The sequence below is a fragment of the Cnephaeus nilssonii genome (genome assembly GCF_951640355.1).
Source record: "Cnephaeus nilssonii genome assembly, chromosome: 11".
Lineage (NCBI taxonomy): Eukaryota > Metazoa > Chordata > Mammalia > Chiroptera > Vespertilionidae > Cnephaeus > Cnephaeus nilssonii.
Genome location: NC_137082.1, coordinates 78988563 through 79013661, shown reverse-complemented (window position 1 = coordinate 79013661; position 25099 = coordinate 78988563). Strand labels below are relative to the sequence as shown.

The 25099-nt window shown below is 36.6% G+C and overlaps 1 protein-coding gene across 1 annotated transcript in view; it reads right to left on the bottom strand.

Annotated features, from left to right (window-relative positions):
* Positions 1-25099, bottom strand: part of PIK3C3 (phosphatidylinositol 3-kinase catalytic subunit type 3) — a 79008-nt gene that overhangs the window by 9654 nt on the left and 44255 nt on the right. The window contains exons 12-21 of the mRNA XM_079783958.1: positions 24642-24732; positions 23283-23350; positions 20122-20227; positions 18395-18511; positions 15143-15274; positions 13795-13923; positions 13058-13127; positions 10930-10994; positions 8808-8892; positions 7734-7808 (exon numbers count right to left, since the gene is read on the bottom strand). Of these exons, the coding sequence (XP_079640084.1) occupies positions 7734-7808; positions 8808-8892; positions 10930-10994; positions 13058-13127; positions 13795-13923; positions 15143-15274; positions 18395-18511; positions 20122-20227; positions 23283-23350; positions 24642-24732 (938 nt within the window). The remainder of the gene's footprint in view (positions 1-7733; positions 7809-8807; positions 8893-10929; positions 10995-13057; positions 13128-13794; positions 13924-15142; positions 15275-18394; positions 18512-20121; positions 20228-23282; positions 23351-24641; positions 24733-25099) is intronic.

The window sequence follows — 25099 nt, the reverse complement described above, 5'->3', positions numbered from 1 at the left end:
TCTGTTTTTATTTTGCGAGAGCATGGATAGACCTGGAGATTACGATGCTACACGAAATAAGCCAGTCAGAGAAAGACAAATACCATATGACCTCCCCTACAAGTTGAACCTAATGAACAATATAAAAACAGAGGCATCTCCTAATCTCTTAAGGTTCAAGGGACTAGGCTATCTTTGAATTGTCTAGAATTTGGTGAAAAGTCCATGATCAACTTCTGTTAAGGATTTTACTGCCTTCAACTAAATACAGGGTGGGGAAAAGGTGGGTTTACAGTTGTTCATATGGAAAATAATACCATCCTACCTAATAATCCTACCTAATAATAGACACATATGCAAATTGACCGTACCTTCGCTATGCCCATGATTGGCCAAGAGGCGCAGGGGGGCGGGACTCGGGGTGGCCGGGGTGGCCGATTGGGCCGGCGGGACGCTGAGCTCGCGTTGCCAGCGGCGGTGTGAGCTCAGCATCTGCGCCATGGCTATGTTGTGGCACAGAAGGGGCCTCTGGGCCTCGGAGGCTTCTGAAAGGCCTGGTGCACCAGCGGACAGGCACCTAGCTCCCCCGCGATCGAAAGCGAAAGCGAAAGCGTGTAGGGGACCCTACACGTGCATGATTCAATCATGCACTGGGCCTCTAGTGATTAATAAGTCATAATACAAGAATAAACTCTGTATTTCATATACCCACAACTGCAAACCTACTTTTGCCCCATCTGCCCTGTATATAGCCTCTGTCCAACTAAGCAAAGCACTTCATTTTGTGCTTTATTCTCATTCTAAAGTTACCATTTATTTTCTGATTTGTTAGACAAACACCATTCTACCCTTATTCGTACAGGTATAGCTAAAATTTCCTTGGTTTATTTAATTATGTAAGTGATGCTTTGTTTCGTTATGAGTATAATTCTTAATGGTACTCAGCACTTGAGCAGATAACCTATCTGATCAGCTTTGATTCAAAACTGCCACCTTTAATGAATCACTACATCCCAGTATCAAAAGCTATCAGCCATCATACGTGGTTTATTTAATGTGCTCTCCTGCTTTTAATAGGAAACCCAGTCCCACTTTTCTTCATTTCATTACAGGCATTATTGGAATTCCAATGTCAACTATGCCTCGCTGCTTTCAAATGAAGAGTGTATTTCTATTCTTCTTACAAGAAAACTCTCAAGGAACAGGATTACTGCTTAATTATAAGGCATAAAAGATTCAGTATCTAACAATGAAACCATTATTATGCTTTGCAAGTTCACAGAGTCATGTATTTTGAAAAGAGGCTATTAATGCTTCAAGAAAATGTACCTCTTAAATAGCAAAGGGAATGAATGGCTCTTTTAAAGTTAATACCTGTAAAGGAAACTTGTAAGGATTTAAAAAATGCACTTCATAAAATTAAAAGTTTAATTAGGAAATTCAGGAAGATTACTCAAATCTATTACCTTAAATAGTCAGGAGGTAAAGTGTACATAAAACAAACTGAATGTTGACTGTAATTATCTCCTATATACAAGGGGTAAGAGGAGTTAATTAAATTTTCCTGTTATTTGCATAAGTGACAAGAACTTATTTTTAAAATTATAGTTCAAGACATTTGCAGATCTTGGATTAAAGAGAATGGGTACTACTGAAATTAATAATATTTAATAGAGTTTTTAAATTTCCATTTTGTCTATCTAATTAAAAAAACACACAGCAACCATTAATATTTTCTTTATGATAAGATTTCAGTAAACACGAGAAGACTTCTTGATACTAAATATTCAAGAAACTTTCAAAAGATCAGATTTTAAATAGTGTCTAAAAAGAAAACTATTCACATGAAGATAAGTCCTTATCATTTAAATAACTAAAGTAATGATAGAAGACTAAAAAAGAAGTTATGGCTAAAAAGTGAAGGTCTTATGGGCCTGGCTCTGTTTTGTATTGAGGAAAACCAATCAAATTGGTAGATAACAGTATGTCCAGAGTTTACAATGAAAGTTTAGACAGGAAATAGATTTTCCTGGAAACCCTAAAAATGGATAAAAATGACATTTAAAAAAACCACACAAAACCCTAGGTCATTTATTCATTCTAAAAGCACTTACTAGGTGCTTACTAAATACATAAAAGTTTTTATAGCCCTTTATCTCATTTCCCAGAAAATAAACAAGCACATTGAGAAAATAAGTCTGTAGTTTTAGGTTTTGCAACATACTTAATCTACCAAACTGAGTAACTTAAATACAAACAGCTGAGGAGGCACCACTATTTGAATAGTAACTATGTTCTTTCCATATCAGAAGATTCTGAATATCATAAACTGTATTATGTCTTGAGGAAAAAAATAAGAGAAATAAATATATTCTTTAAATATCAAGCTTTACCTTAAAACACAGAAAGGATAACATTAAATCAATGAGCAAACTGATTGTTCTCTTCTATAACTTCCTATGCTACTAAAATAAAGAGCCACTCAAAAGAGAATTTAGAAGGCGGTAACTTTAACATGTTTGAAATTTAGAGTGGTAAAAAGGAATTTTTGAAATAAGTTAATTATTTCCTTATCTCTAAAACTAGAGGCCTGATGCATGAAATTCGTGCAAGGGGCTTGGCCCTCGCAGCCCGGGCGGCTGCGCAGCAGCAGTGGCTGCCCCGGCTTCGTGTCCGGATGGTCGTTCCACTGTTCTGCTGTTCGGCCATCCAGTCTAATTAGCATATTATGCTTTTATTATTATAGAGTATGATTCCAAATATCAGCTACATAAGTCAAAAAATGGAAAGCATTCTTTCCTGATGGTAAAGCAAACAAAACCATAAAAGCTAGCCAACCTCAAGAATTATATGTGCTCAGTACCATGGAAAATTCTATTATGTATCTAATTCAACCCTCACAACACTACCAGGAGAGAGTTCTATTATTTACACATTCAGAAGAAAAGTCCGAGTCACGGGTATGTTAGGTAACTTACCCATAGTCACAAAATGGTAGAAAGGCAATTTAAACTCAAATAATCTGACTTTGAGCCTGACATATTAACTAATGCAATGTAAGACTATTCCTAAGAATTAAAAAACAAAATGAATCAATTTCACATAAAATTAAAGAATGATAAATAAGATCAGGATAGGAAATATATTTTAAAAATTACAATTAGGATAACAATAACTATTTTTCTTTACTTTGAGCTTTCTGACAGAGGCTCAAAGGGGATTATTCTGAAGCATCAAAACAGACAAAAAAGCCACCATTCCTCACTCTAGAAATGTGTAAATCCAGACTGGAAGGGCCACCGTTGGGACTTAACAACTAACTTCCCTGGTACTACACACTTAGCTCCTTGTTTTCATTTGTGAATGTTTTCCAGTTATTTACATATTAATGATATATGTTAATTCTATTATAAAGTCTGTATACCATAAACAATGAACAGGTTTTTCAGTTATAGTGGTCCTTTTTTCATCCCCTCAAATTCTCAAATATAAAAATAAGCCTTTCTTCAAAGAGTTGGGATAAATCCAAATCATGTTTCATTTGAGTCCTGCCACAAATGATTACTCTGAATAAACTTAAAGCTTCCTCAAATGATACCAACTCAAAAAAATCCACTTGCTTTTTCCCATATCACACTTAAATTTAACATTTGTTGTTCAAATAATGCTATATTAATGCATTAATAAGTGAAACACAATTCACTCCCAAATTTGCTTCAATAAAACAAGGTTACAATTGAGCACATGGCAATACACTGACAAAGGAACTGACAGTGCTTTACTTTTATGGTGGATACACAGCGCCCTCTGCTGCACAAGCTGAAGAAATGTCAACCAAGCTAAGTTGATAAGTCCCAAGGTTATCTGAAACCAAATGAAAAGCATGGGGCTTCTTGGAAATCAGTAACTGAGACTCATATTTCACTTTTTTTTTTTTCCCCAAATTACCATTGTAAAGATTTTAAAATTCTCTATATACAGTGATGTATCTTCCTCCACACAATCCTAAACTTCTCAGTCTGACCCTTTCTGTCATCTATATTTAAAGGGTAGAACAATGTATTAGATCAAGTCCCCAAAAGACCCCAGTGAAATGACATCCAGGTATCTCCTTTCTCTCTACACCTCTCACACCAGAGAACTGAATGTAGATGAATCAGTGCAACTCTGATAACAATTTCAAATCAAAGCTGAGTTATAGTGTTTAAACTTGCCCAAACTGACAAAAGAGAACAGAAGACAAAAGGTGTTATTTTTTTTAAATGGGAGAAATCTTACTTTTCTTTAAAAAGTGATCCACTAACAACAAGAGAATGTACAGTTACACAAGAAAATATAAAGCTCTTAATGGTTAATATGTTACAGTCTGTATTGAAAGTATAATGGACCCAAATATCCAATGGAAGCTGCTTCAGGATACTCAAGGCATTTTTTAACTACAGGCACAGAAATGTATTTCCTGCAATAAAACAACATTGAAAATGCACTCTGAATAAATAATAGTTGTCTAAACTATACAAAGTCTATTTACAACATTTATATAATTAATATAACTTGAAACTGCTTTGAAATATACGGACTGTTAGTAAAAGATAAGACAACTATTTTAAAATAAATCATTATAATTTTTAAAAGTTGAAGAATGTATTATACTTCCATTTGCCTAAACAGAACCAGACTTTCCTTATATAACCTAATTTCATTCAAGTTAAACCTGAAAATTGAAAATATCTACCCTAGTGAGGAAGACTTAAGATGCCAACTGTACTATATACATCTGGATAAAATAATTATAAAGCAGTTAAGAAAAAAAATTAATCAAAAAATGCTGTTTTTAAAAAAGACAATGTGCTTTTCACATTTTAAGGAAAGTTTTGTTTTTAAAGGCAAATCTGAAGCACCCTCTAGTGGAAAACTGGTAACAAAAAGTTAAAGCTCTGTTTCTGAAATTCTGTCATTCAGTTGCCATAAAACAAGTAACTATAACCTGGGCAAAAAAAAAGTAGATTAGGAAGACTGCTCTTTCCAAATGACCCCCAACCCCAAACAGAGCAACTCTTAAAGAAAAAAAGTCTATTATTTATCAATTCCCCTTCCCCCAAATATATCTGCATACAGATCTGCTAATATAACATCATAGATGTATGCTACTCTATCCATTAAAGATTACATTGTTATAAAATGATTAAGTCAAAGAAACACATGGAATCACTTTGGTAGCTTGATCCATGTGGTTAATAGATTCAACCAAAAAAAGAACTAAGGAAACAACCCAGAACACTTCTTCAAAAACACAATTCTCTCCAAACACACCGTAACATTCCATAAGTAGCTTTTGCTAAACTAACAAACTAGGTGACAACCTCCAGGGCAATCCAGCTACAGTCCTTCGGTCTTGGTTATTAAAGCCATTGCCTGGCACAGACAAGGTTCCCACCTGCAAGTTCTACCACAGATTTTGTTTGTTTGTTTGTTAATATATTTTTATTGATTTCAGAGAGGAAGGAAGAGGGAGAGAGAGATAGTAACATCCATGATGAGAGAGAATCATGGATCGGCTGCCTCCTGCAAGTCCCCCACTGGGGATCGAGCCCACAACTGGGGCATGTGCCTTTGACCGGAATTGAACCTGGGACTTTTCAGTTTGCAGGCTGACACTCTATCCACTGAGCCAAACCGGCCAGGGCCCCACAGATGGTTTTTACATTAGTAATTTAAAACTGAGTAGATGAAATACCAGATTATATGAATTAACAGGGTTATCCATTAATAATTATACGGCATACTATGTATTATGTAAATTCTTAACATCACAATTTGGAGAAATACTAACAAAACAGAAAATGTCCTTAACAGAGAGACCATTTAAAAAAAAAAATTTTAAATCTAATTTCTGAGGAAGGCTGAAAACAGCAGAATTATTTAGCCTAGAGAAGAAAAAGGCTACATAGAAGAGCAGATAATTGAATACTGATTTATTGATACTTTAATCAGCTGTTATCAAGACTCTGAGCCATGGTGGCTAGGTGGACGAACATGGTCCCTGCTGGAACCTGCATCTTGAATGGGAGAAGATAAATATAAGGAATCAACATCTTTCATTAGGGTCAGGATTTCTGTGTTTTATTCACTTTGGTATCCCCAGCATCTACAACAATACCTGCCACATAGTAAGTGCTCAATAAACATTTACTGAATTATATAAAAAAGAAACTTCAGCTAGTGACGACTAGTATAAAGAAGACAAAACAAAATAATCAATAGAGAGCAATGGGGAAAGGTGGGGTGGCAGGTATGTTATTTCATATCGGAGAATCAGAGGAGGATCCTTTTAAGGAAATGCTATGAGAACTTAGACTTAATAACCAAAGTCAGACTTGCAAAGATCTGAAAAAAGAACTTTCCAGGAGGAGGAAACAGGGCACTGGCTGAGGCAGGAGTGGTTTGACACTGAAACATTCAGATTGGTCATGTGGGCAAGCCATGGCAGCCATAGTAAAAAGTCAGATTTTATTCAAACAGTTTGGGCAAAAGAAAGCACATAACTTCTTGATTTATTTTTGAGGTAAGGAGTAGACAAGATTTGCTGATAGGTTAAATATGTGAAATGAGGCCAAGGAGTATTAAAAATGTCTCCTAAGTTTGGTGCTTAAACAACTGGGTGGATAAGGCTACTTATTGAGATGGAAAAGTGAGGTGAAGAGCAGGTTTCAGACAGGTGATGGAGGAAGGGGACAACTTTTACAATTAGCGATATAATTGGGAGTTCAGGTAAGCGGTTATGTATTTCGGTTTGAAGCTAATAAAATAGACTGAGGTAGAGAGCTATAAGTTTGGAAGTTGTTTCCAGAGATGATGTTTAAAGCCATGGGACAAAAGAGTTGTCAGGAAGAAGGGGATGGGGGAGTAATTATTCCATGGAAAAACAAAGAATTAAAGATAGAAGTTAATGTGAGTTCAGCCCAGCTGGTGTGGCTCAGTGGTTGAGCGCTGACCTATGAACCAGGAGGTCACAGTTCGATTCCAGGTCAGGGCACATGCCTGGGTTGTGGGTTTGATCCCCAGTAGGGGGAGTGCAGGAGGCAGCCGATCGATGATGTTTTTCTCATGGATGTTTCTATCTCTTTATCCCTCTCCCTTCCTCTCTCTCTAAAAATCATTTTATAAAACCAACATAAAGTGAGTTAAGTTTGCTGAGAATTTAATAAGAGAAAGAACATTTTAACATTCTAACTAGAGTTGTACCAAAAGGGACCGGACTGCCTACGCACATTATGACTGTCCACCAAAGGAGGGTTTTAAGAAGCAAGGGCTAGATGACCTGGAAGATTACTACTAAAGTGATTCCTATAAAGGATGGGAGTTTCCCCTATATGGCCTTCAAAGTTACCATAGGCAGGGGTGGGGAACCTCAGCCCTCGGCCCATATAAAGCCCGTGAACTCATTTGGTCTGGCCCTCCCAAGGCATTAGGGATGAGTTAACTAAATGTTTGAACAAATATATATATATAGCTCAGGCTAATTTTTAAGTTGATAATTTTTTATGGCCAGCAAATGATGTTATAAATAGCCAAATGGCCCTTGGCAGAAAAAAGGTTCCCCACCCTTGATTTAAAGGAACTTTTAAGATAATGACTTACCTTCACTTATGCATATTATTTTGTTACTACTAAGGTAAAAAGATTCCAAGGTAAAAGAAAAAGAAAATCCCTGCACATAAAATGTCTATCTGCTAGTAGCCATTATACGTTACCTGTTTTCGTTAGCAAAAGGTTATCCAAGTGCCTGTCTCCAACTCCAAGTATGTATGTAATCACACAATATCCAGCTGCAGTAACAGTTAAAAAACAAACAAACTGTGAATAACACATGCAAACCAGGTTATATGGAGCGCTGAATATAAAAGCAATGTGTGCTACTTTACTTTCAAATTGCTTACTACTGTTTTTGACTTCTCACCTAAATTCTCAAATTAAATTTATAAGCTTTGACTCTATGAAGTTTATTATTTGAAACTCAAAAGAAATTACTATTTGCAACAGAAAAAAAATCGTGTAGAATATTGTCAAATTATAAAAGCCACTTGTTTCAAAAGTGAAACCAGGTTTCAGGTCTACCATTTCTCATTTATTGGACATGCATTAAAGATGATGGTGAAAAAAAAGTGTCTACAAAAATTCACATAATGAAGTCAATCATCCCAAATCGTGCTGTCTACAAGATAACAAAGTAAATGCAGGGTTAAAAAACAAACAAACAAAAAATTTACAGAAACAAATCTGAAGTGCTAGCCAATAGAAAATAAATGAATTCATTTAAGCAGTAAAGACATTTATGAAATTCACAATAGGATTTACTAAATACCTCATTATTACTATTAATCAAAACCACTAATCACTTCTTTTATCAACATTTTATATATTTTAGTCTTCTTATAGAGCATTTTTATGCCTCCCCCATATCCACATGTTGGAATCATAATGCGAAAGTGGTGGTATTATAAGGTGGGGCCTTTGGGAGGTCCTTAGGTAATGGGGGTGGAGCCCTCATGAATGGGGTTAGTGCTCTTGTAAAAGGGACACCACAGACTCCTTCGCCCCATCCACCACATGACACAAGAAGTCTTCAACCCAAAGAAGACCCTTAGCTGACCATGCTGGTACCCATGCTTGGAATTCCAGCCTCCAGAACTGGTAATATTGTTATAGTATCCGAACGGACTGAGACACCTTAACACATTCTAAATGTGTATGAATATGGCAATCGCAGAGTAGCCTACTTCCCTTCATTCTAACATCAATGGAAGGAAATAGTCTGTCAAACTTACCACAGCTTTTAACATATGTGTCCATTACCTCAGCACTGATCCCATAGGGCCCATTGTCACTTGGTGCGTATTTTCTAAAAAAGTTCTGAAAAGATAGTATTTACATGTTAACAAATTCAATATAATTCTTAAACACATTAGGCATTTCGAAACTGTAAATACAGTAGGTCCTCGGGTTACGTCGGAGATCCGTTCCTACAGTGCGTAACACAATTTTCTCCGTATGTCGGAACCCACCTACATAAGCACCTACGTCACTCACATGGAGCACATACACAGCAGTAATGCAGTGAAACAGTAAAAATAATTTAAAAGAAAGATAACAATTCCTGACCTTTACTTGTGGTAAATAAATGATAAAAAACATAAAGCACATATGTACATATGTTGACATGATGGAACTTTTTTTTAAAATAAATAAATGGGAGATGGCGACGTAACCATGAAATGACTTACGTCGAGTCCAACATAACCCGAGGACTGCCTGTAATTACCATAGGTATCTGATCCAAAATTTAGTCTGTAATTATAAAATGTGGATTTTAGGACGCATATTCCTCAGGAATAAGTCTATTGCTATGCTTACAAACTGTTAAGACAAAACAAACAAACAAACAAAAAACACACATATATGCTTAAAGAAAAGACAATAAATTACTGCTATATCTCCATCCTTAACATATCACTTGTTTCATCTTTCTTCTAAAAGTAAATATGAGGGCTGTGGGTTTTTTTTATATCATACATTTTCCTGAAAATGAACATGAGTTGTTTTTAATTACAGTAAACCCTTGGTATCCAGGAATTCCACATCCATAGATTCAACCAGCCACAGACCAAAAATATTTGGGCGGAAAAATGTTACCTGTTGCAAAACCTGAGGCTTGGAGGGTATGTTAGGTGGTTCCCAGACCTCCAATAGGTTTGATTTGTTAGATGGAGTCACAGACTCAACATATAGTTGTAGCACGAATAAGATTTATTATAGCAATAAGCATCCTTTGCCTAGCAACTATCGAAATTTTAAAAGGAAAGCAGGTTGATTGCTATAAATTATATTATTTATACAGCATAGGCACAGCAAACCACCCTTCTCAGTTATGGAACGGAGGGAACACTCTCAAAGCCAAATTTCCTGATACAAGCCAAGGGCTGCCTGTGCAACCAATCAGGCCTTCTACTAGTAAAGACAGTAGCCTTGGCCTGCACAAAGGGTTAAGCAGTCACTCAATGTTCATAGCGAAAAAGCTGCAGAGCCAAATTTCAACCCTAGGCAGTTTGATGTTCTGACCCCGAGCTTTTAACCACTGCACATAACTGTACCCCAAACATAAGAACAGAGTAACCACTTGCTCTGCCAAGAAATCAGAGTAATGCTTTCCAGGAAATCTAAACTCCATACTGAATTAGGGACACTCTAAACTGAAAAAGACAAAAACACACTGTAGCAAATGTCCTCTATCAAGCCCCCGTTGTATTATCTTTCATCTCAGGGGTATCCATTATTCTGTGAGAATATCATTTTTCTTACATAGGGAAAAAGAAAAACGATACTTAAAAGTTAACAAAAATAAACCATTATAAGATATAATAAGAATGAATCCATATATTTAAAATGTAAAATATTCCCAAAGACACACATGGCTTAGTACTACGATCTACTTGCCTTTTCTTATATTAAAGGAGGCAGAAATGTTGGAAGAGGAGGACAGGGGCCTGAGAAAATAATTGTGCAAACCATACACGAGCAAGAGTATCACTAGAGCACTAAACAAAAATTTGAGATAATCAAACTGTTCATTAATGGTTAAATTACAATATTTCCACATTTTGAAATGTAGCCATAACCTTAAGGCATTTTTAATTTATTCACCAATTAATTACTGATCTCCTATTATGTCCTAATTATGTCTCATATTTGAGCACCTATACTAGTATGTCCTAATATGTAAGAATTCCAACTGTTAGTATTGTTTACTTCTAAGGAAATGAAAAATACTTGCAGGAAAAAGGGTGAGAAAAGGAGACTTTCATTTTTAACTTACATACTTTTATACAGCTTGAAATTTTTATAACAAGAATATATTCATGAATTCTATAAATCTTTAAATAAGTACCATACCTGAATGCTTCCTTCTGTATCAAGAACTTCAGCAACAGGAACTGACTGGATAAACTGCATGAAGCCTACACAGAAATAAATGCATAGCTCTGAGCTAAGTTATTGATTAAGCAATAAAAATAAAGGTTCTGCTAAGAATAACCTTCATTTGCAAATGTATACACTACATATCTGAATAACTCTAAAAGGTCTGCAAACACTATTTAGATTCATTCTGGCAGTTATCTCAAAGGATAAGGTAACTTTTAAAAAATTAAGCTAATTTAATCTGTATGTTTCTCTAGGCCAATTTTTATAATTGTACACAAGGAACACAAAAATGTAAGAGGCCAAACTTCTTAAGTCTGGCATAAAAATTTCTTCTTCCGGTATTCTGTATTTTATTAAATATAGCAATTAAAAATTTTCCATTCCACATTTAAAATCACTTTAAGAATCTGAAATTGTGTAATATCAGTCACCTAACCTTAAAACTATATTATGGTCATTAACTTTTTTATTTAATACTCCATCTTCTGCCTTTTAATGGAAATGATAGAAGAAATGTATAAATCCTTCAAACTACCAAAAAGAAGACGGAAGAGATAATATACAGGAGAACAAGGAGAAAAATCTGGGAACAGCAGGAATATAAACAACAAATATATTTAAAAAATCAAAGTTGAATGAAGGAAAGAATTTCAGGATCATAAATAATCATGATATGGTTTTGGTGAGCCTCATATCAGCTATTTGCATGCAAATTAAGAGATTGGATACTATTTTAGAATATGAAATGTCTCATTACTATATCATAAACACAAAATAGTTTTCATTAATTCACTTAAGATTTTTTATTGTTTCTTTACTATGTAGCAAGAACTTTGCCAGGTAAAACAAAGAGCCTTGATAGACCAAGCTTCAAACTTACAAGCTTGCAAGTTTCATTGGGATAAATACTGCAGATGAAAGAGTACTATGAAAGAGAATAGTGTACAAGCATGTCAAACTCGCAGCCACTGGGAGTTTGACATTCTTGGGTAGGAGACCTAAATTACAATAGAGAACAGAAGGCATCTGACAATTTGAGCCACGTTTTGAAGGATAACGAGTTAACAGGTAAATCTGTGGAGGAAGGAATGTTAAAGGTAATGAACACAGCCTATGTGAAAGCCTGAAGGCTGAAAGGAAGACCACAGTGCGTGGAGAAAATGGAAGGTGGCCAGTGTGGCGAGAACCCCAGAAGCAGGGGTGAGTGGCAGAGGACAGGGTTCAGGGGCGGACGCAGGGGGAATGTCGCTCTGCAGAACTAAGCTGCGGCTTTTTGCCTTCATCCCAAGAGCAAATAAATGAAAGCTAATAAATCAATTTAAGCAAGATAGTCAAAGACCATATATGCATTTTTAATAAGATCATTCTGAGAGGAAAATGAGAAGAAGAATTAAATTATCAAAAAGATTTGCAAGTGGCTTGGGAAGGGCCGGAAACCTGAGAGATAACTTGTTTCTCTAGGTATCTAAAGGTGTGCAACTCTAAGAGTAACAAGACTATAAAATTCACAACAGGCATTCCTAGGGAATCTCACTCCAGCTTCCAGAGGACATTCAATGTCAAAAAGCTATGGATGCTATCGATCTATATAGAAAAATTAGGAAATCAGTGGCTTTTATTAGCAGAGCACAGTACAAAGCCACTCTGGTTGTAGTAACTCTGAAATGATGATTCAGGACACAGATTGCCATGTAAGAAATTACTGTGAATTATAACCAGATTTGAATGCAAAGAAATACACTATAAAGGTTTTAATTTTTCTTCCAAATATGATGTTTAATGATTGGAAAGGAAGAAGGGCAAGGAGAGAGGGAGGCAGGCCATATGGGCAGAGCCTGGATCCATGACCATGTCATTACGATGCCCAGCAGATAATGATGCTGCACAGGTCATGATGGGTCCTGTGGCACAACTGGAGAAGACAGCTACCACCAGCTGGCTGTTTTTAACTATCCAAGTGGTGGCTGGTCAAAAGAAAGCTGGTCTTCAGCGCTGCAAATGAGTTCTAGTTCTAGCATTTTTAATACCTTTCAATTAAAAAAGGAGAAGTATACTCATTGACATTGAAATAGACAATCACAGTGTAAACTAAACTTACCATGTTTTGTACTGGTGGCTAATACTTTATAGGGTGTTAACTTCAAATCAAGATTTTCTTTCCGTAGCAGCTGTTGATCAAAAGGTAAAATATATGAACTAAATGTAAAGATTGTTATGAAACAGTTTTACAGGTAAGTATTATAGCAGTTTAATAAATAAGACTCAGGAAGTGAACCTAAACTAAGGTTTAACTAAATTCATTAGTTAATTTAACTTTCATCATTAAAATAAATTTATTAAGCACTTACTGGATGGTGTGCCACATTTTTATCTTAATCTAAATCACTGTCAGTTTTCAATGAACAGTAGATTTCCTCCTACTAATTTATGCAGGGTTTTTTTTTTCTTCTGATCAAAAAGTATTTTAGACTCAGAAAAAAAGAAAAGAAATAAAAGCAAATATGTTCCTTTAAAATCCTGGGATAAGGATGGGATTTGAAAGTGATCTAGTTGACTAAGAGGAAGGAAATTACTAAATCCAACATTGAACCAATTTAGTTAGGAAAAACTTTTTTATAGAAAGAAACACATGTAGTTTCATTTTATCTCCATCACAAGAGCTATTCTGCAGTGCAAAAAAAAGCTGAATTTGTTCAAGGTCAAGTGGAGACTGCTGAGCTTTCTGTGTTGTACTTGAAATGTTACAAATATGTCCTGTGTCCATATACTAAATACGTACTAAACCAATTTTCTGAAACGAAATAATGTTCCCCACCAACATAAGGCTACGTTCACCTTGTCCATGAGTGAAATGATTTGAAGAATAAGTTGATCTTGGCGTAAGTCATCCCCATGCTTAAATATAACTGGGTATTTGCCTCCATCTTCTGTCTTAAAGAACAACTGTGCAGGCATAAGGGCACTCTGGAAATAAAAATATTGCTTTCAAATTTGGATATAAATTAATGCATGAAAATTGACTACACACAGAAGAAAATGCTGACATTTAAGATTTGCCAACAGGTAAACAGGACCTGAGAAACAAGATGGTGGCAGTAAGAGACATTAGGGGACGCTGGAGAAAACAGTGAGTTAGCTAATAGCCAGGACTATAGGGCATAAGGAGCACAAGCTCTGGACTCAGTCATTAGATTTCATCTAATTAAGCGAAAGATTCTGGAGAAAACATATAGTTATTCTAGAATAAAAGATAAAGGTATTTGAGATCTCCCTTCATTTCATAAAAAAGTAATTTAAGTCTCAAAGCTGCAAAGCCAGTCATATACCTGCCATTAGAAGCAAGGGGTCTTGACTATATCTGGTGCATTTTAATGCTGTACTGTTTTACCTCATTTACTTCAGTATGTCTCTAACACTACAAGTTATCATGGCGAGCACATCTCTTTATCATGCACGGTGCCGGACTCCTGACCCTCTCTAGTTTCAGATTGCCTTAGCAGCTATGCAGAGGAGGTGTTAGCTTTATCTCACAGGTGAGGAGACAGGAGAAAAAATGTGTGCAAGGTCATCCAGCTCATATGGGCAGAGCCTGGATCCATGACCATGTCATTACGATGCCCAGCAGATAATGATGCTGCACAGGTCATGATGGGTCCTGTGGCACAACTAGAGAAGACAGCTACCACCAGCTGGGTGTTTTTAACTATCCAAGTGGTGGCTCATCAAAAGAAAGCCTAGCATGCCCTTCAGGACTAAAGAGAATTACTGTACTACATAAAAATATGAAGGAAAAAGTTAAGCCATAGGAACAGGTTGAGCAATGTTAAAAAGGTTAACTGGGACTCATATCTAACCATGTGAACCTATGAACTGAATGCATAATATAAGTTTTTCAATTTTATTTTTAAATAAAAGCTCACATGGAAAAAAGTAGGTGTGGCTTTTATTAAAAAGTAGTTCAAAAAATTAAAGATTAAAAAACAACCCAGATATATAAAAATACTTTACACATTTCATACTTAAAAATGCCTACTGGTAATACAAGATCTGAAATCAAAACACTGTTAAATAAAGGGTAGCTTTCCCCCTAGCATTACTAAATCAAATACAGATATTACCTGCAGTGTTCTAGCTTTAAAGAACTAGGTTCTAATCACAGACGTTAAAGATCCATCACGATTACCTTGAATAGTGTAGCTGTTTCTGGGATTATTCCTCTAATTTTCACCTGGGGTTCTAGAGGCAATGGGATAAGTTCCACATCTGACAAGTTCATCTTTTCATTATCTCCAAGCAATGCCTGTAGTCTCTCATTCTAGAAGAAGGCAGAAAGGATTAATTAGGTTAAACTTTTTAAAAAAGTAGTTTATAAAACATGGTAAAGACATAAAGACTGATCCGTTCACTTTAAAATATTTGCAAAACACCACAAAAAATATGTGTCAAGTGAGAGCTGCCAGGGGCAGCATGCTCTAACAGGAGCACTCCTTGGATTACGAAGCGCTGGACTTGCACACAGTCAGGGAACACATTTCTCTTGCTCATCTGAGAATCAGGAATATACTCAAGTTAGACTTAAAGATTCCATTTTTGTTTTCAAATGATATTGAAGCCACAAAGAGAAACTAATTTCATTTGAAGCTTAATTTTTGCATGACCAATTATCAAGCAAGAATTTCATGATGCTGCTCCTATGCAAGTTTTGGGTTTAAAAAGTAAACTCAATCCACACAGAGGAACTTGAACCCTACCATTTACTGTTCATTGACTCTGACTGATCAAACTTCTCCTAAGAAATCATCACTTATTTTCTTCAGCTCACACCCACACTGCATTGAACCAACATTTCAAGTCACAGTGAAATAGCTTCGTCACTGAGCAACACCTGTCCTATTTAGACCAAGCTCTTCCATTCCATTTCAAAATAACATCCATTTCCTTTGAATACTGTGAGAGTCATGCACTCTTTGATCAGGCAAGCTTGTTCTTTAAGGGGGAACTTGACTTGTCAGTCCCCACAGCATAGAGCACTTGAACTGTGATGCTACTTGAAAGGATGTGTGCTCCAAGGGAGAGCTCTGAATGAATAAGACAGAAGTTCAGAAAAATGTTTCAAGGACCACCAAGACATAAAATTAAATTCTTTCCCTTTAGTCATATCTCAATTCTCCTTTTGAATCGGCAAGTTCAAGTTAAAATCAATTGAAAACTAGTATGAATTTCTACATATCCCCTACAAAAATCAGTAAGTCTACTGAACCAAATGTGCCATCAGACATATCTATACATATAAAAGTCCAGTGACTGAATGGCGGAATGACCAGAATGACCAGTCGACCAGTCGCTATGATGTGCACTGACCATCAGGGGGCAGACACTCAATGCAGGAGCTGCCCCTGGTGGTCAGTGTGCTCCCACAGTGGGAGTGCTGCTTGGCTGACCTGGATGAGCAGGCCCAGGGTGAGTCTGAGTTTCTGCACCTTTCAAATACCTGAGACAATTCAGACTCTGGCCTGACCCACCACCAGCTGATGCAAACCCTCTAAGGTGTGTTCTAGAAAGAGCATGGGGAGCTGGCATAGGTGGATGGCAAGAGGGGACATGACTGTGAACTCCCCGGGGAGTCTGTCCTGATGGCTGAGGATCCTGGAGCACGGCTGCCCTCAACATCCGCGATGATGTCACTGACCTGGTATCACACATCAAGGATATTCACTGAGTGGCTTTGGGGTGCAAAGCTCTCTGCCAGGTTCCTCCACGACACAGAACATGCTTTTACCCAAGACATTACCCCAAAATATCAGCTCAGACTAATTTCCTCATTCAGCAGCCTCTCAAGAGGGCGGGTCCACAGCCACTCGGCTCTCCAGGATGAGCGGTGCTCCCACAGCGGGCCGATCCCTGCAGGCCACATCCCCCCTCCAGTGTATGAATCCGTGCACCGGGTCTCTAGTACTAATATAAAGTAATGTTAACTAACCCGAATATCCAGTTATCCCATCATAACCAATTTCTAGTTGATGTGCTCATAAACAGTAAAATAACCAGAAGCAGATAATAAGAGAAGGGCCAGACATCCAGCCACTTCTTCCTACCTCCACTGCTCTAAGCCTTGGGGTCCAAGCCACCATCATTTCTCACTTTGATTCCTACAGCAGCTTCCTGACTGTGCCTCTTCTTCAACCTCTGCCTCTTACAGTCTCTTATCAAAAACAACTAGAGTGCTGCTGCTAACAAGCAAGTCAGCTCATGTCACTCTCCTGTTCAAACCTCCAGTAGCTTCTACTCTCACTCAATGTTTAAGTTAAAGTCCTTAAAATGGTGTATATAATGTGTTTCCTCTTTATCCTATTTTTTCCCCTCTTAACCTTGTGAACATTATTCTATGCACATACCTCTCCTAGCAATTCTCTCTAGACCTGATCCCCTGTCTCTGAACTCCTGACTCAATTTTTCCTTTCCCTCTCTCCAATTGCATCTCACAAGCCTGGAGAACAACAGGAACATGGATTGTGTTGTTAACAAAGGTCACTGAGAAAGACCTGCTTACTATGGGATTAGGTAAAGCAGGGGTGGGGAATGCCCAGCCCACGGGCTGTATAAAGCCCTTGAAATCATTTGGTCTGGCTCTGCCAAGGCATTAGGGGTCAGTTAATTAAATGTATGACCAAACATAGCAGGCTAATTTTTAAGTTGATAATTTTATATGGCCCACAAAAGATGTTCTAAATATCCAAATGGCCCTTGGCAGTAAGAAGGTTCCCCACCCCTAAGGTAAAGAGAAGATATCAACTGAGTCCTTCATATTATGTAGGCTATGATTAGAAAAAAGTGATGCATGAAGAACAGATGCTCAACTGTCCTCATCAAGCAGAAGCCTCACTGTTGAGAGAAAGATCAACGCACAGGCCATGCATCAGAGTCAAAGCCAGTGCTGTCCCGAACAGCTATTCTGCAACCCTGGCTAAGCCACTCTGGACCTTCATGTTCACAGACGGATTCTAATCTAAATGATCGCTAGAGGCCCTTTCCAGTTCAAATGGGTTATATTCTAGGATGCTAAGATTCTAAAATAAGAGCCAATAAAACACTATAGGTAAAATATGGACTCAGAAAGTCTGGGTACAAATCCCAATGCTAATCCTTGCTGAGGACACTGGACAAATTAACTTAACCTCTCTATTCCTACTTTTCCTTACAATTGGGAAAATAATAATAGTACCTAACTTATAGGGTTGTTGTGAGGATTAAGTCAATATATGAAACTCATAAAATAGAATCCCATACATAATTAGTATGCTTAAGTGTTCCTATTACTAAAATTAAGTAAGTTTTTCATAAAATATATCAACTCAAAAGAAAGTACCAAAACTCAGGATTTTATGATATCAAGACATTGTTAGTCATAAATAAAAAGCAAATCCCGCAGGTTTACCTTTTTCTTACGATTTCCACTTTCACGCTGCACTGCCTTCATTAGATGCACCAGCCGATCTACAAACGTCTGCTGTGCAGCCAGCAAGGAGCGCATAACTCTGACAGACTTGTCACCCTGAAGGTATTCAACGGGTAGGAAAATTAGTTCTATGCAGCATAATGATCAGGGTTTCTTTAATAGCATGGGTGATCTTTATTTATTCTTCTAATAGCTGCAAACTTCAATGCACAGTGTAATTGAAAAAGATTAATTATCTTGATTCAGAGATGAGCAACCTGAGATCTTAAACAACACCAGCTTTTCCACAGTTGAAATATTAAGTGAGTCTTCAGCAAGTACTAGTCTATCAAAAATAGCACTTTTTTCCCCCCACATACAGCCATGTAACAAAATAGAATTCATTCATACAAAATGATTTCACTCATTGATTCAATAAATTTCTGGATGCCTATGATATCTTTAGCAATGTGCTGGGGATATGGTAGCAACAATATTGGTAGAACTAAAAATCTACCAAATAAAGGGTAAAGTTATCAAATAGCAACATTTTATATGGCTTAGTAAAATAAAAGTCATAATAACTAAAATGCTATAAAGTCTTAGACAGTGATTTCTAGTTCATAAAATATTATAAAATACAGTGAATTTTCCAATTATACTGGTAAGGGCAGCTGGGAAAATAGTATCAACCTCATTTTGAAGATGAGAAGATGTAAGCTCAGAGGAACTGAGATTTCTTCACAGAGTGACAAATGCCATAAGTGATAGAACTGAGATTAGAAAAGAGCACCAATTTGCTCATTACTTATTTGCTATTTGCTAATCAGTTTGATGTAGAGACATTCTGAGCTCTGAGAACTATATAAAAGTTTAATCTCAAAGAGTTAAATAAGAGGTGATTTAAATATTTAATAAGATGAAAGAAGATAAAGGAGTATTTCTGAAAGTCACAGATTGATGTGCTTTCTGTTCATTGCTGTGCACCATATTTTTTCTTTAAATGACAAATGCTAGACTGTGAGCTTTTAAATTTATTTCAATGGGTTATATATGATATACAGTATGAAAATCGTGCATCTATACCAACTTGCTTGTTTCATCAATAGCGAAATTTAGAGGGGTTGTCTGCCCCACCTTGGTATAACTGGCTGAACTGTGACATTGCTGTAACAGTCACAAACACCAAGGGAAAATGGATTTACATACCATCTCTAAAAAATGTTTAAGAAGGAAAATATATGTTGTATGGAAAGTTTCTGCAATTGACCATTGCCAAACTTTTTTGGAACATACCTAGTTTTGAAAATAAAAATAGTAAACAGAGGTAGAAATGGAAAAGCAAAGTGTTGGGGTTTTTGGTTCCATGTATAGGTTTATTCATTGAATCAGGGATCAACAAAATGTCTGTAAAGGGCCAAGGAATAAATTCTTTAGGCCCACTGGGCATACACTTTCCATTCCAACTATTCAACTGCTATGGTAGTGCAAAACTGGCCATAAACAATATGAAAACAAAAAACATGACTAGGTTCCAATAACATTTCACTTAAGAACACTGATTTTGAATTTCACGTAATTTTCCTGTATCACAACAAATAATATTCTTCTTTTGACTCTTTTGAACCATTTGAAAATATAAAAACCATTCCCAGCTCAAAGGACATATCAAAACAGGCAACAGGCAAGATCTGGTCCAGGTTTGTCCCCCTATGTTAAATGGTTACCTTCAACAATGCTTGGCTGAATCGCCTCATCACATTCAAGTACATCTCATGGGTCTTTGGGTCTCTCTGCTGAGTATCTTGATCTTCACATTCCACTATCACATACCTTAAAAATATGTTGTCATTCAGATGATGTGAAATGAATCTCAGGTTCATTTTGTAAATATTTATGCCTTTCCACTAAAAGATTAATTCACATTTGCAAAAATAATAAAATGGGAGTAATGAGGTATTTTATCATCACTCTTTTAAAAGCGGAAATACAAGGGCCAACATATACAACCATCTATAAAAGGTAAATTAATAACAGTAACTAATTTGCACAATATACTAGGTTTTCTAAAAATTTTGGCATAAAAAAACAAACAAACAAGCATTTTTTCCTAATACTTTCTGAGGTACAGAATTGCTGGGTCATATGAGAGTTCTAGTTTTAATTTCTAAGAAACCTCCACACTGTTTTCTGTAGTCGCTGCAACAATTTACAGGGGTTCCCATCACAACTTTATAAACACGGCCACATTTATGCACACAGATGCATAAATCAAAAAAGTTTCAATGGATTATATATGATATACAGTATGAAAATCATGCATCTATACCAACTTGCTTTGTTTCATCAATAGTGAAATTTAGAGGGGTTGTCTGCCTCACCATGGTACAATTAGCTGACTGTAGAGCTAAAATCAGAACACAGGACATTGGGCTCCTCGGTCAGAATTCTTCCTGTTCTACTCAGCTTATTCCCACATTGTTTTATCTTGAGAAGCCACAAGAAACTTTTCAACCTTGTTAACTAAGTGTTTTACAAATTTCACGTCACAGCCACCGTATTTCCTTGTATTATTTCTGGGAAAGAGTATATTCAGTCATGTAGAAGGTAAATTTCATGAGAGTCGAAAGCTTACCCTTGGCACTTCCATGCCTGGCACATAATATTCAATATATTATTGTTGAATGCATAAATGACTTATCTCATGGACTTAACCATTATTTCTAAGTTGATAATTCTCAAATAGGTAAATACATTCCTTTTAACACACATACGGATTAATTTTAATTTCATTATGTGGTCTGCTTTTACTTGCAAACTTGCACTATGCCCATTTTATGCATTCACACTTCAGTCAGGTAAATCCCCTGACCACCCCGTTGTGCTTCTGGTCATGTCGCAGTACTGTCCGCAAACACCTTCCCATCTCCACCTTCCCATAGTCTACCCATCTTTCCAACAGAGGGCAACACCCTATCTCTTTCAGGAAGTCTTCGCAAGTCCTACCAACTTCTTCTTTTTCTTCCTGTGTGTTTACGCGGCAAACTCATTTACAAATGAGCAACACATAAGACCACCTTGTGTAGGCTCCTTGCTCTCCTAGACCACCAAGTAAACACAATGACCACAGTAATTTCGTGTGATTGAGGGTATAGATTGGTGCTCAATATAAAGGTCAAGTATCAAACACTTCTCAAAATCATTTAAGCCAAAGTTCTGCTGCACAGAACAGTCCATATAAAATAAAAATAACAGTACCATTTCCAAATATGAAGGGTATATTTAGATCATGACTAGAAAATGTAGATTTGAATCATTTCTGAATTCTCTGTTCAGAGCAGTAAGCTAGAGTTTACAAAGCACTCTAAGGTATTCCCTTGAAATCTGTCATCTTCAAGTAGAAAGGCAGACAAAACTGTCCCGTTTCCCATTGTAAGATGACATCAGTGGACTGCCTGTTTCCTGGCAATTTTGCTTTGTGGGGTAAATAACCTTTATTACCTTGAAAAGTCTTAAAAGTTATAGAAAAACATGTCAAAGCATCCAAAGTTTACTTTCAATTCCATCATACCAGAATAGCTATAAAAATAAAACTCTGAAACGATTTATAGATCCTGATGCCCAACATTTCACAGATCGGAGACTATAACTTCTCTCTGTGGCTTAAAAGGTTGACACTATTCATTTTAAAAGGATTGTCTGCACAACAATAGGCCCCTAAGGGTTCAGCTAGAGCAGAAATCCCATTTAAATCACTAGAAAGGGACCAAATGAAAAAGGAAATTCAAAATGTTCTAATGGAGATAGAACAATTAAAATGTATATATCTGACCTACTGGACAGTTTTTCTAAACTCAGTCAAAAACAAGCCAGTATTTTGTTTAATTCTGTCATGGAACGGAAATGCCTCATTATTCTTAAAAAAATAATGAGCTTTCAGAATGGAGATCTGTTAATTCGTACTGTTTAAGTAATCACAGTAAATTGGGCAGTAAAACTTAGAGATTATTTCTATAGTTAAAATATATCAAGTAAGTGGAGAAGTTTTAAATGTTCTCTCAGTGTCCAGAGGCTTCAGGCAGGGCTTACCCAGCTGGCTCTCGCCTTTGTTTGCTCTGCAAAACTGGGTAAGGTTCCCTTGCCTAGTGTTTAATCCTAGTGCTATTTTTTATTGAACCAAAATATTCCTCCTTGTGGCTTAAGCTTCTTGTCCTTTACACTGCAGGATTCTGTGACAGATAAAGGGAACCATGCTTCATATTAATTATATCTCAAAAAGTGAATTAGTCTTCCTATGATTTAGTTTCTTCCTTTCCTTCAACTCAAGAGACCATAAAATAGAGGTATTTATACTTGCCCTATTTAACTTCACAGGAACAAATGAGAAAAGGTCACTGAAAATACTCAGTAAATGGCAAAGTGCTAGGTAAATGATCTAATCTCCAGGTTCTATCAAGTTCAATTATATGATGAATTTGCCTCAGTTTCTTCACCCATAAAATAAGTAACCTCACATTCTCACTTTCCATTTTTGTATGCTTCCGATGCGTTGGTAAATAATGTGAAAATACACACTCCTAAGGGACTATAAAACATCATACTTAAACTTAGATACCATAAAAGGCAAGCAGATATCAAACTGAGAAAAAAACAGACACCCATTACCTTACCCAACCTGATCTTAGATACTGGAAAGGTAGTGAAAGGAAGAGAAATGGTGGTGCTAACAAGCATTCCCGAGCACAGCTGTAAAGGAATACAGCTAGATATAAATACCGCACTTAGGCTTTTGATGGCTGCTCACACGTTATTTTAAACTGACTTAATGTTTATGATATTGGGGAGGGGGGGTCTTACAGAAAATAAAGAGAAAATAATTTTCACATACCAGTATAAATAATTAGCCAGTGTTGAGTTTTTGCAGGCTCTTGATATCAAGAAGGTGCATAGATCTTGCTGAAAGAATTAAAAGAAATGTATATATATATATTATATTACCATCTGCTATTAACTTTCTAATATCTAAACACATATTTATTTTAGACATCAGGGGTGTCAAAGATTCTTCTCAAATTAGAAGTCTTAGGGAGAAATTTAACAATACATACTAGTGCTTCTGCAAATGTACTTCCGAATGCACTTTTCAGAGCAGCACCAGCCAAATAGGCCTGTTTTACCTCAAAAGTCAGTTTACTTATCTAAAAAGACTTAATTTTTCTATGAGTTAAAAAACAGCTTTGTAGTGTATCAGCCTTAGTATCAAAGCCACACATTTCTAGAGTGTAATCACAAACACCAAAAATTACAGTAATGTTCATAAATATGTTAGCAATATTGAGTTTCTTTAATAAAATACTGAAGCCAGTTTATTTTTACATTGCATATGAATCCATTCATATGCCCAAAGCACCAATAAAAAGCCTCGAATTGAAGATCATCTGGTGCTTTTTGCTGAGAGGAAAAGTCATAAACATGCATCATAAAACAGGTTATTTAATAAAGTTGTAATATTTGGTTTATTAATCAAAATCAATGTTTTAAAAGCCACCATAGGCCCTGGCTATGGTGTTTCTCCGTGGCTAGTGTTGGCCTGCAGACTGAAGGGTCTCAGGTTCAATTTGCAGTCAAGGGCACTTACCTGGGTTGCAGGTTCCATCCTGAGACCCAATGGCGGGAGGCAACTGATGTGTCTCTCACATGGATGTTTCTCTCTCTCATGGATATTTTTCTCTCTCTCTCTCTCTCTCTCTCTCTCTCTCTCTCTCTCTCTCTCTCTCTCTCTCTCTCTTCCTTCCCTCCCTCCCTCCCTCCCTCCCTCCTTCCCTCTAAAAATCAATGGGGGAAAAAAAAAATCCTCAGGTGCTGATAAAAAAAAAAAATCCATGTTTTAAAAACCATTATAGGCCCTGGCAGTGTGGATAAGTGGTTAGAGCATCTTCCCATGCATTGAAGGGTCTCAGGTTTGTTTCCTGGTCAGGGCACATAACCAGGCTGTAGGTTCAATCACCAGTTGGGTCACGTGTATGAGGCAACTGATCGATATTTCTCTCTCACATGAATGTTTCTCTCTCCCTCCCTCCCTCCCTCCCTCCTTCTCCTTTCCTCTCTCTCTAGTATCAATGAAAAAACATCCTCGGGTGAGGATTAAAATCAATCAATAAATACAAATTTTAAAAATGAAAACCACTCTGAGGTGTTTATCTGGTAGGATCTCTCCTATAGCAAACTTGAAAATCTCTGCACTCACCTCCAGATTTTCACCATCTGAACCGTCTTTTGTTTTAGATGCAGGGGGAGGGGAAGACACTGGAGGAACAGGGCTGGTTATAATTTGGGAGCTGAAAAAATAATAGGAGATATCACTGATACGTAACAAATTCTGTTTGGAACAGCAGATACATTTTTTTTTTTTTTAGCATAGTTCATCTCACTTGTGTCTGGATAATGTGTCGCTTCCTAAGGTGTGTTCTGTGCAACACCAGAGTCACAGTATGCTCCGGAAAAGAGGCCCTGTGGTCAATGTAATAGCTGCTTGGAGATGTGCAAGTCTGCATATTGCTAAGTACTATTGTTATAAAAAAAAAAAAAAAAAGCCCATTTTACTTTAAACAAGCATTTCAACATTTCTCAAACATATTTGGTCACAAAAACCACCCCTACCAACTTTATATCTTTTTAAAAATACACAAATTAGTGACCAACAGA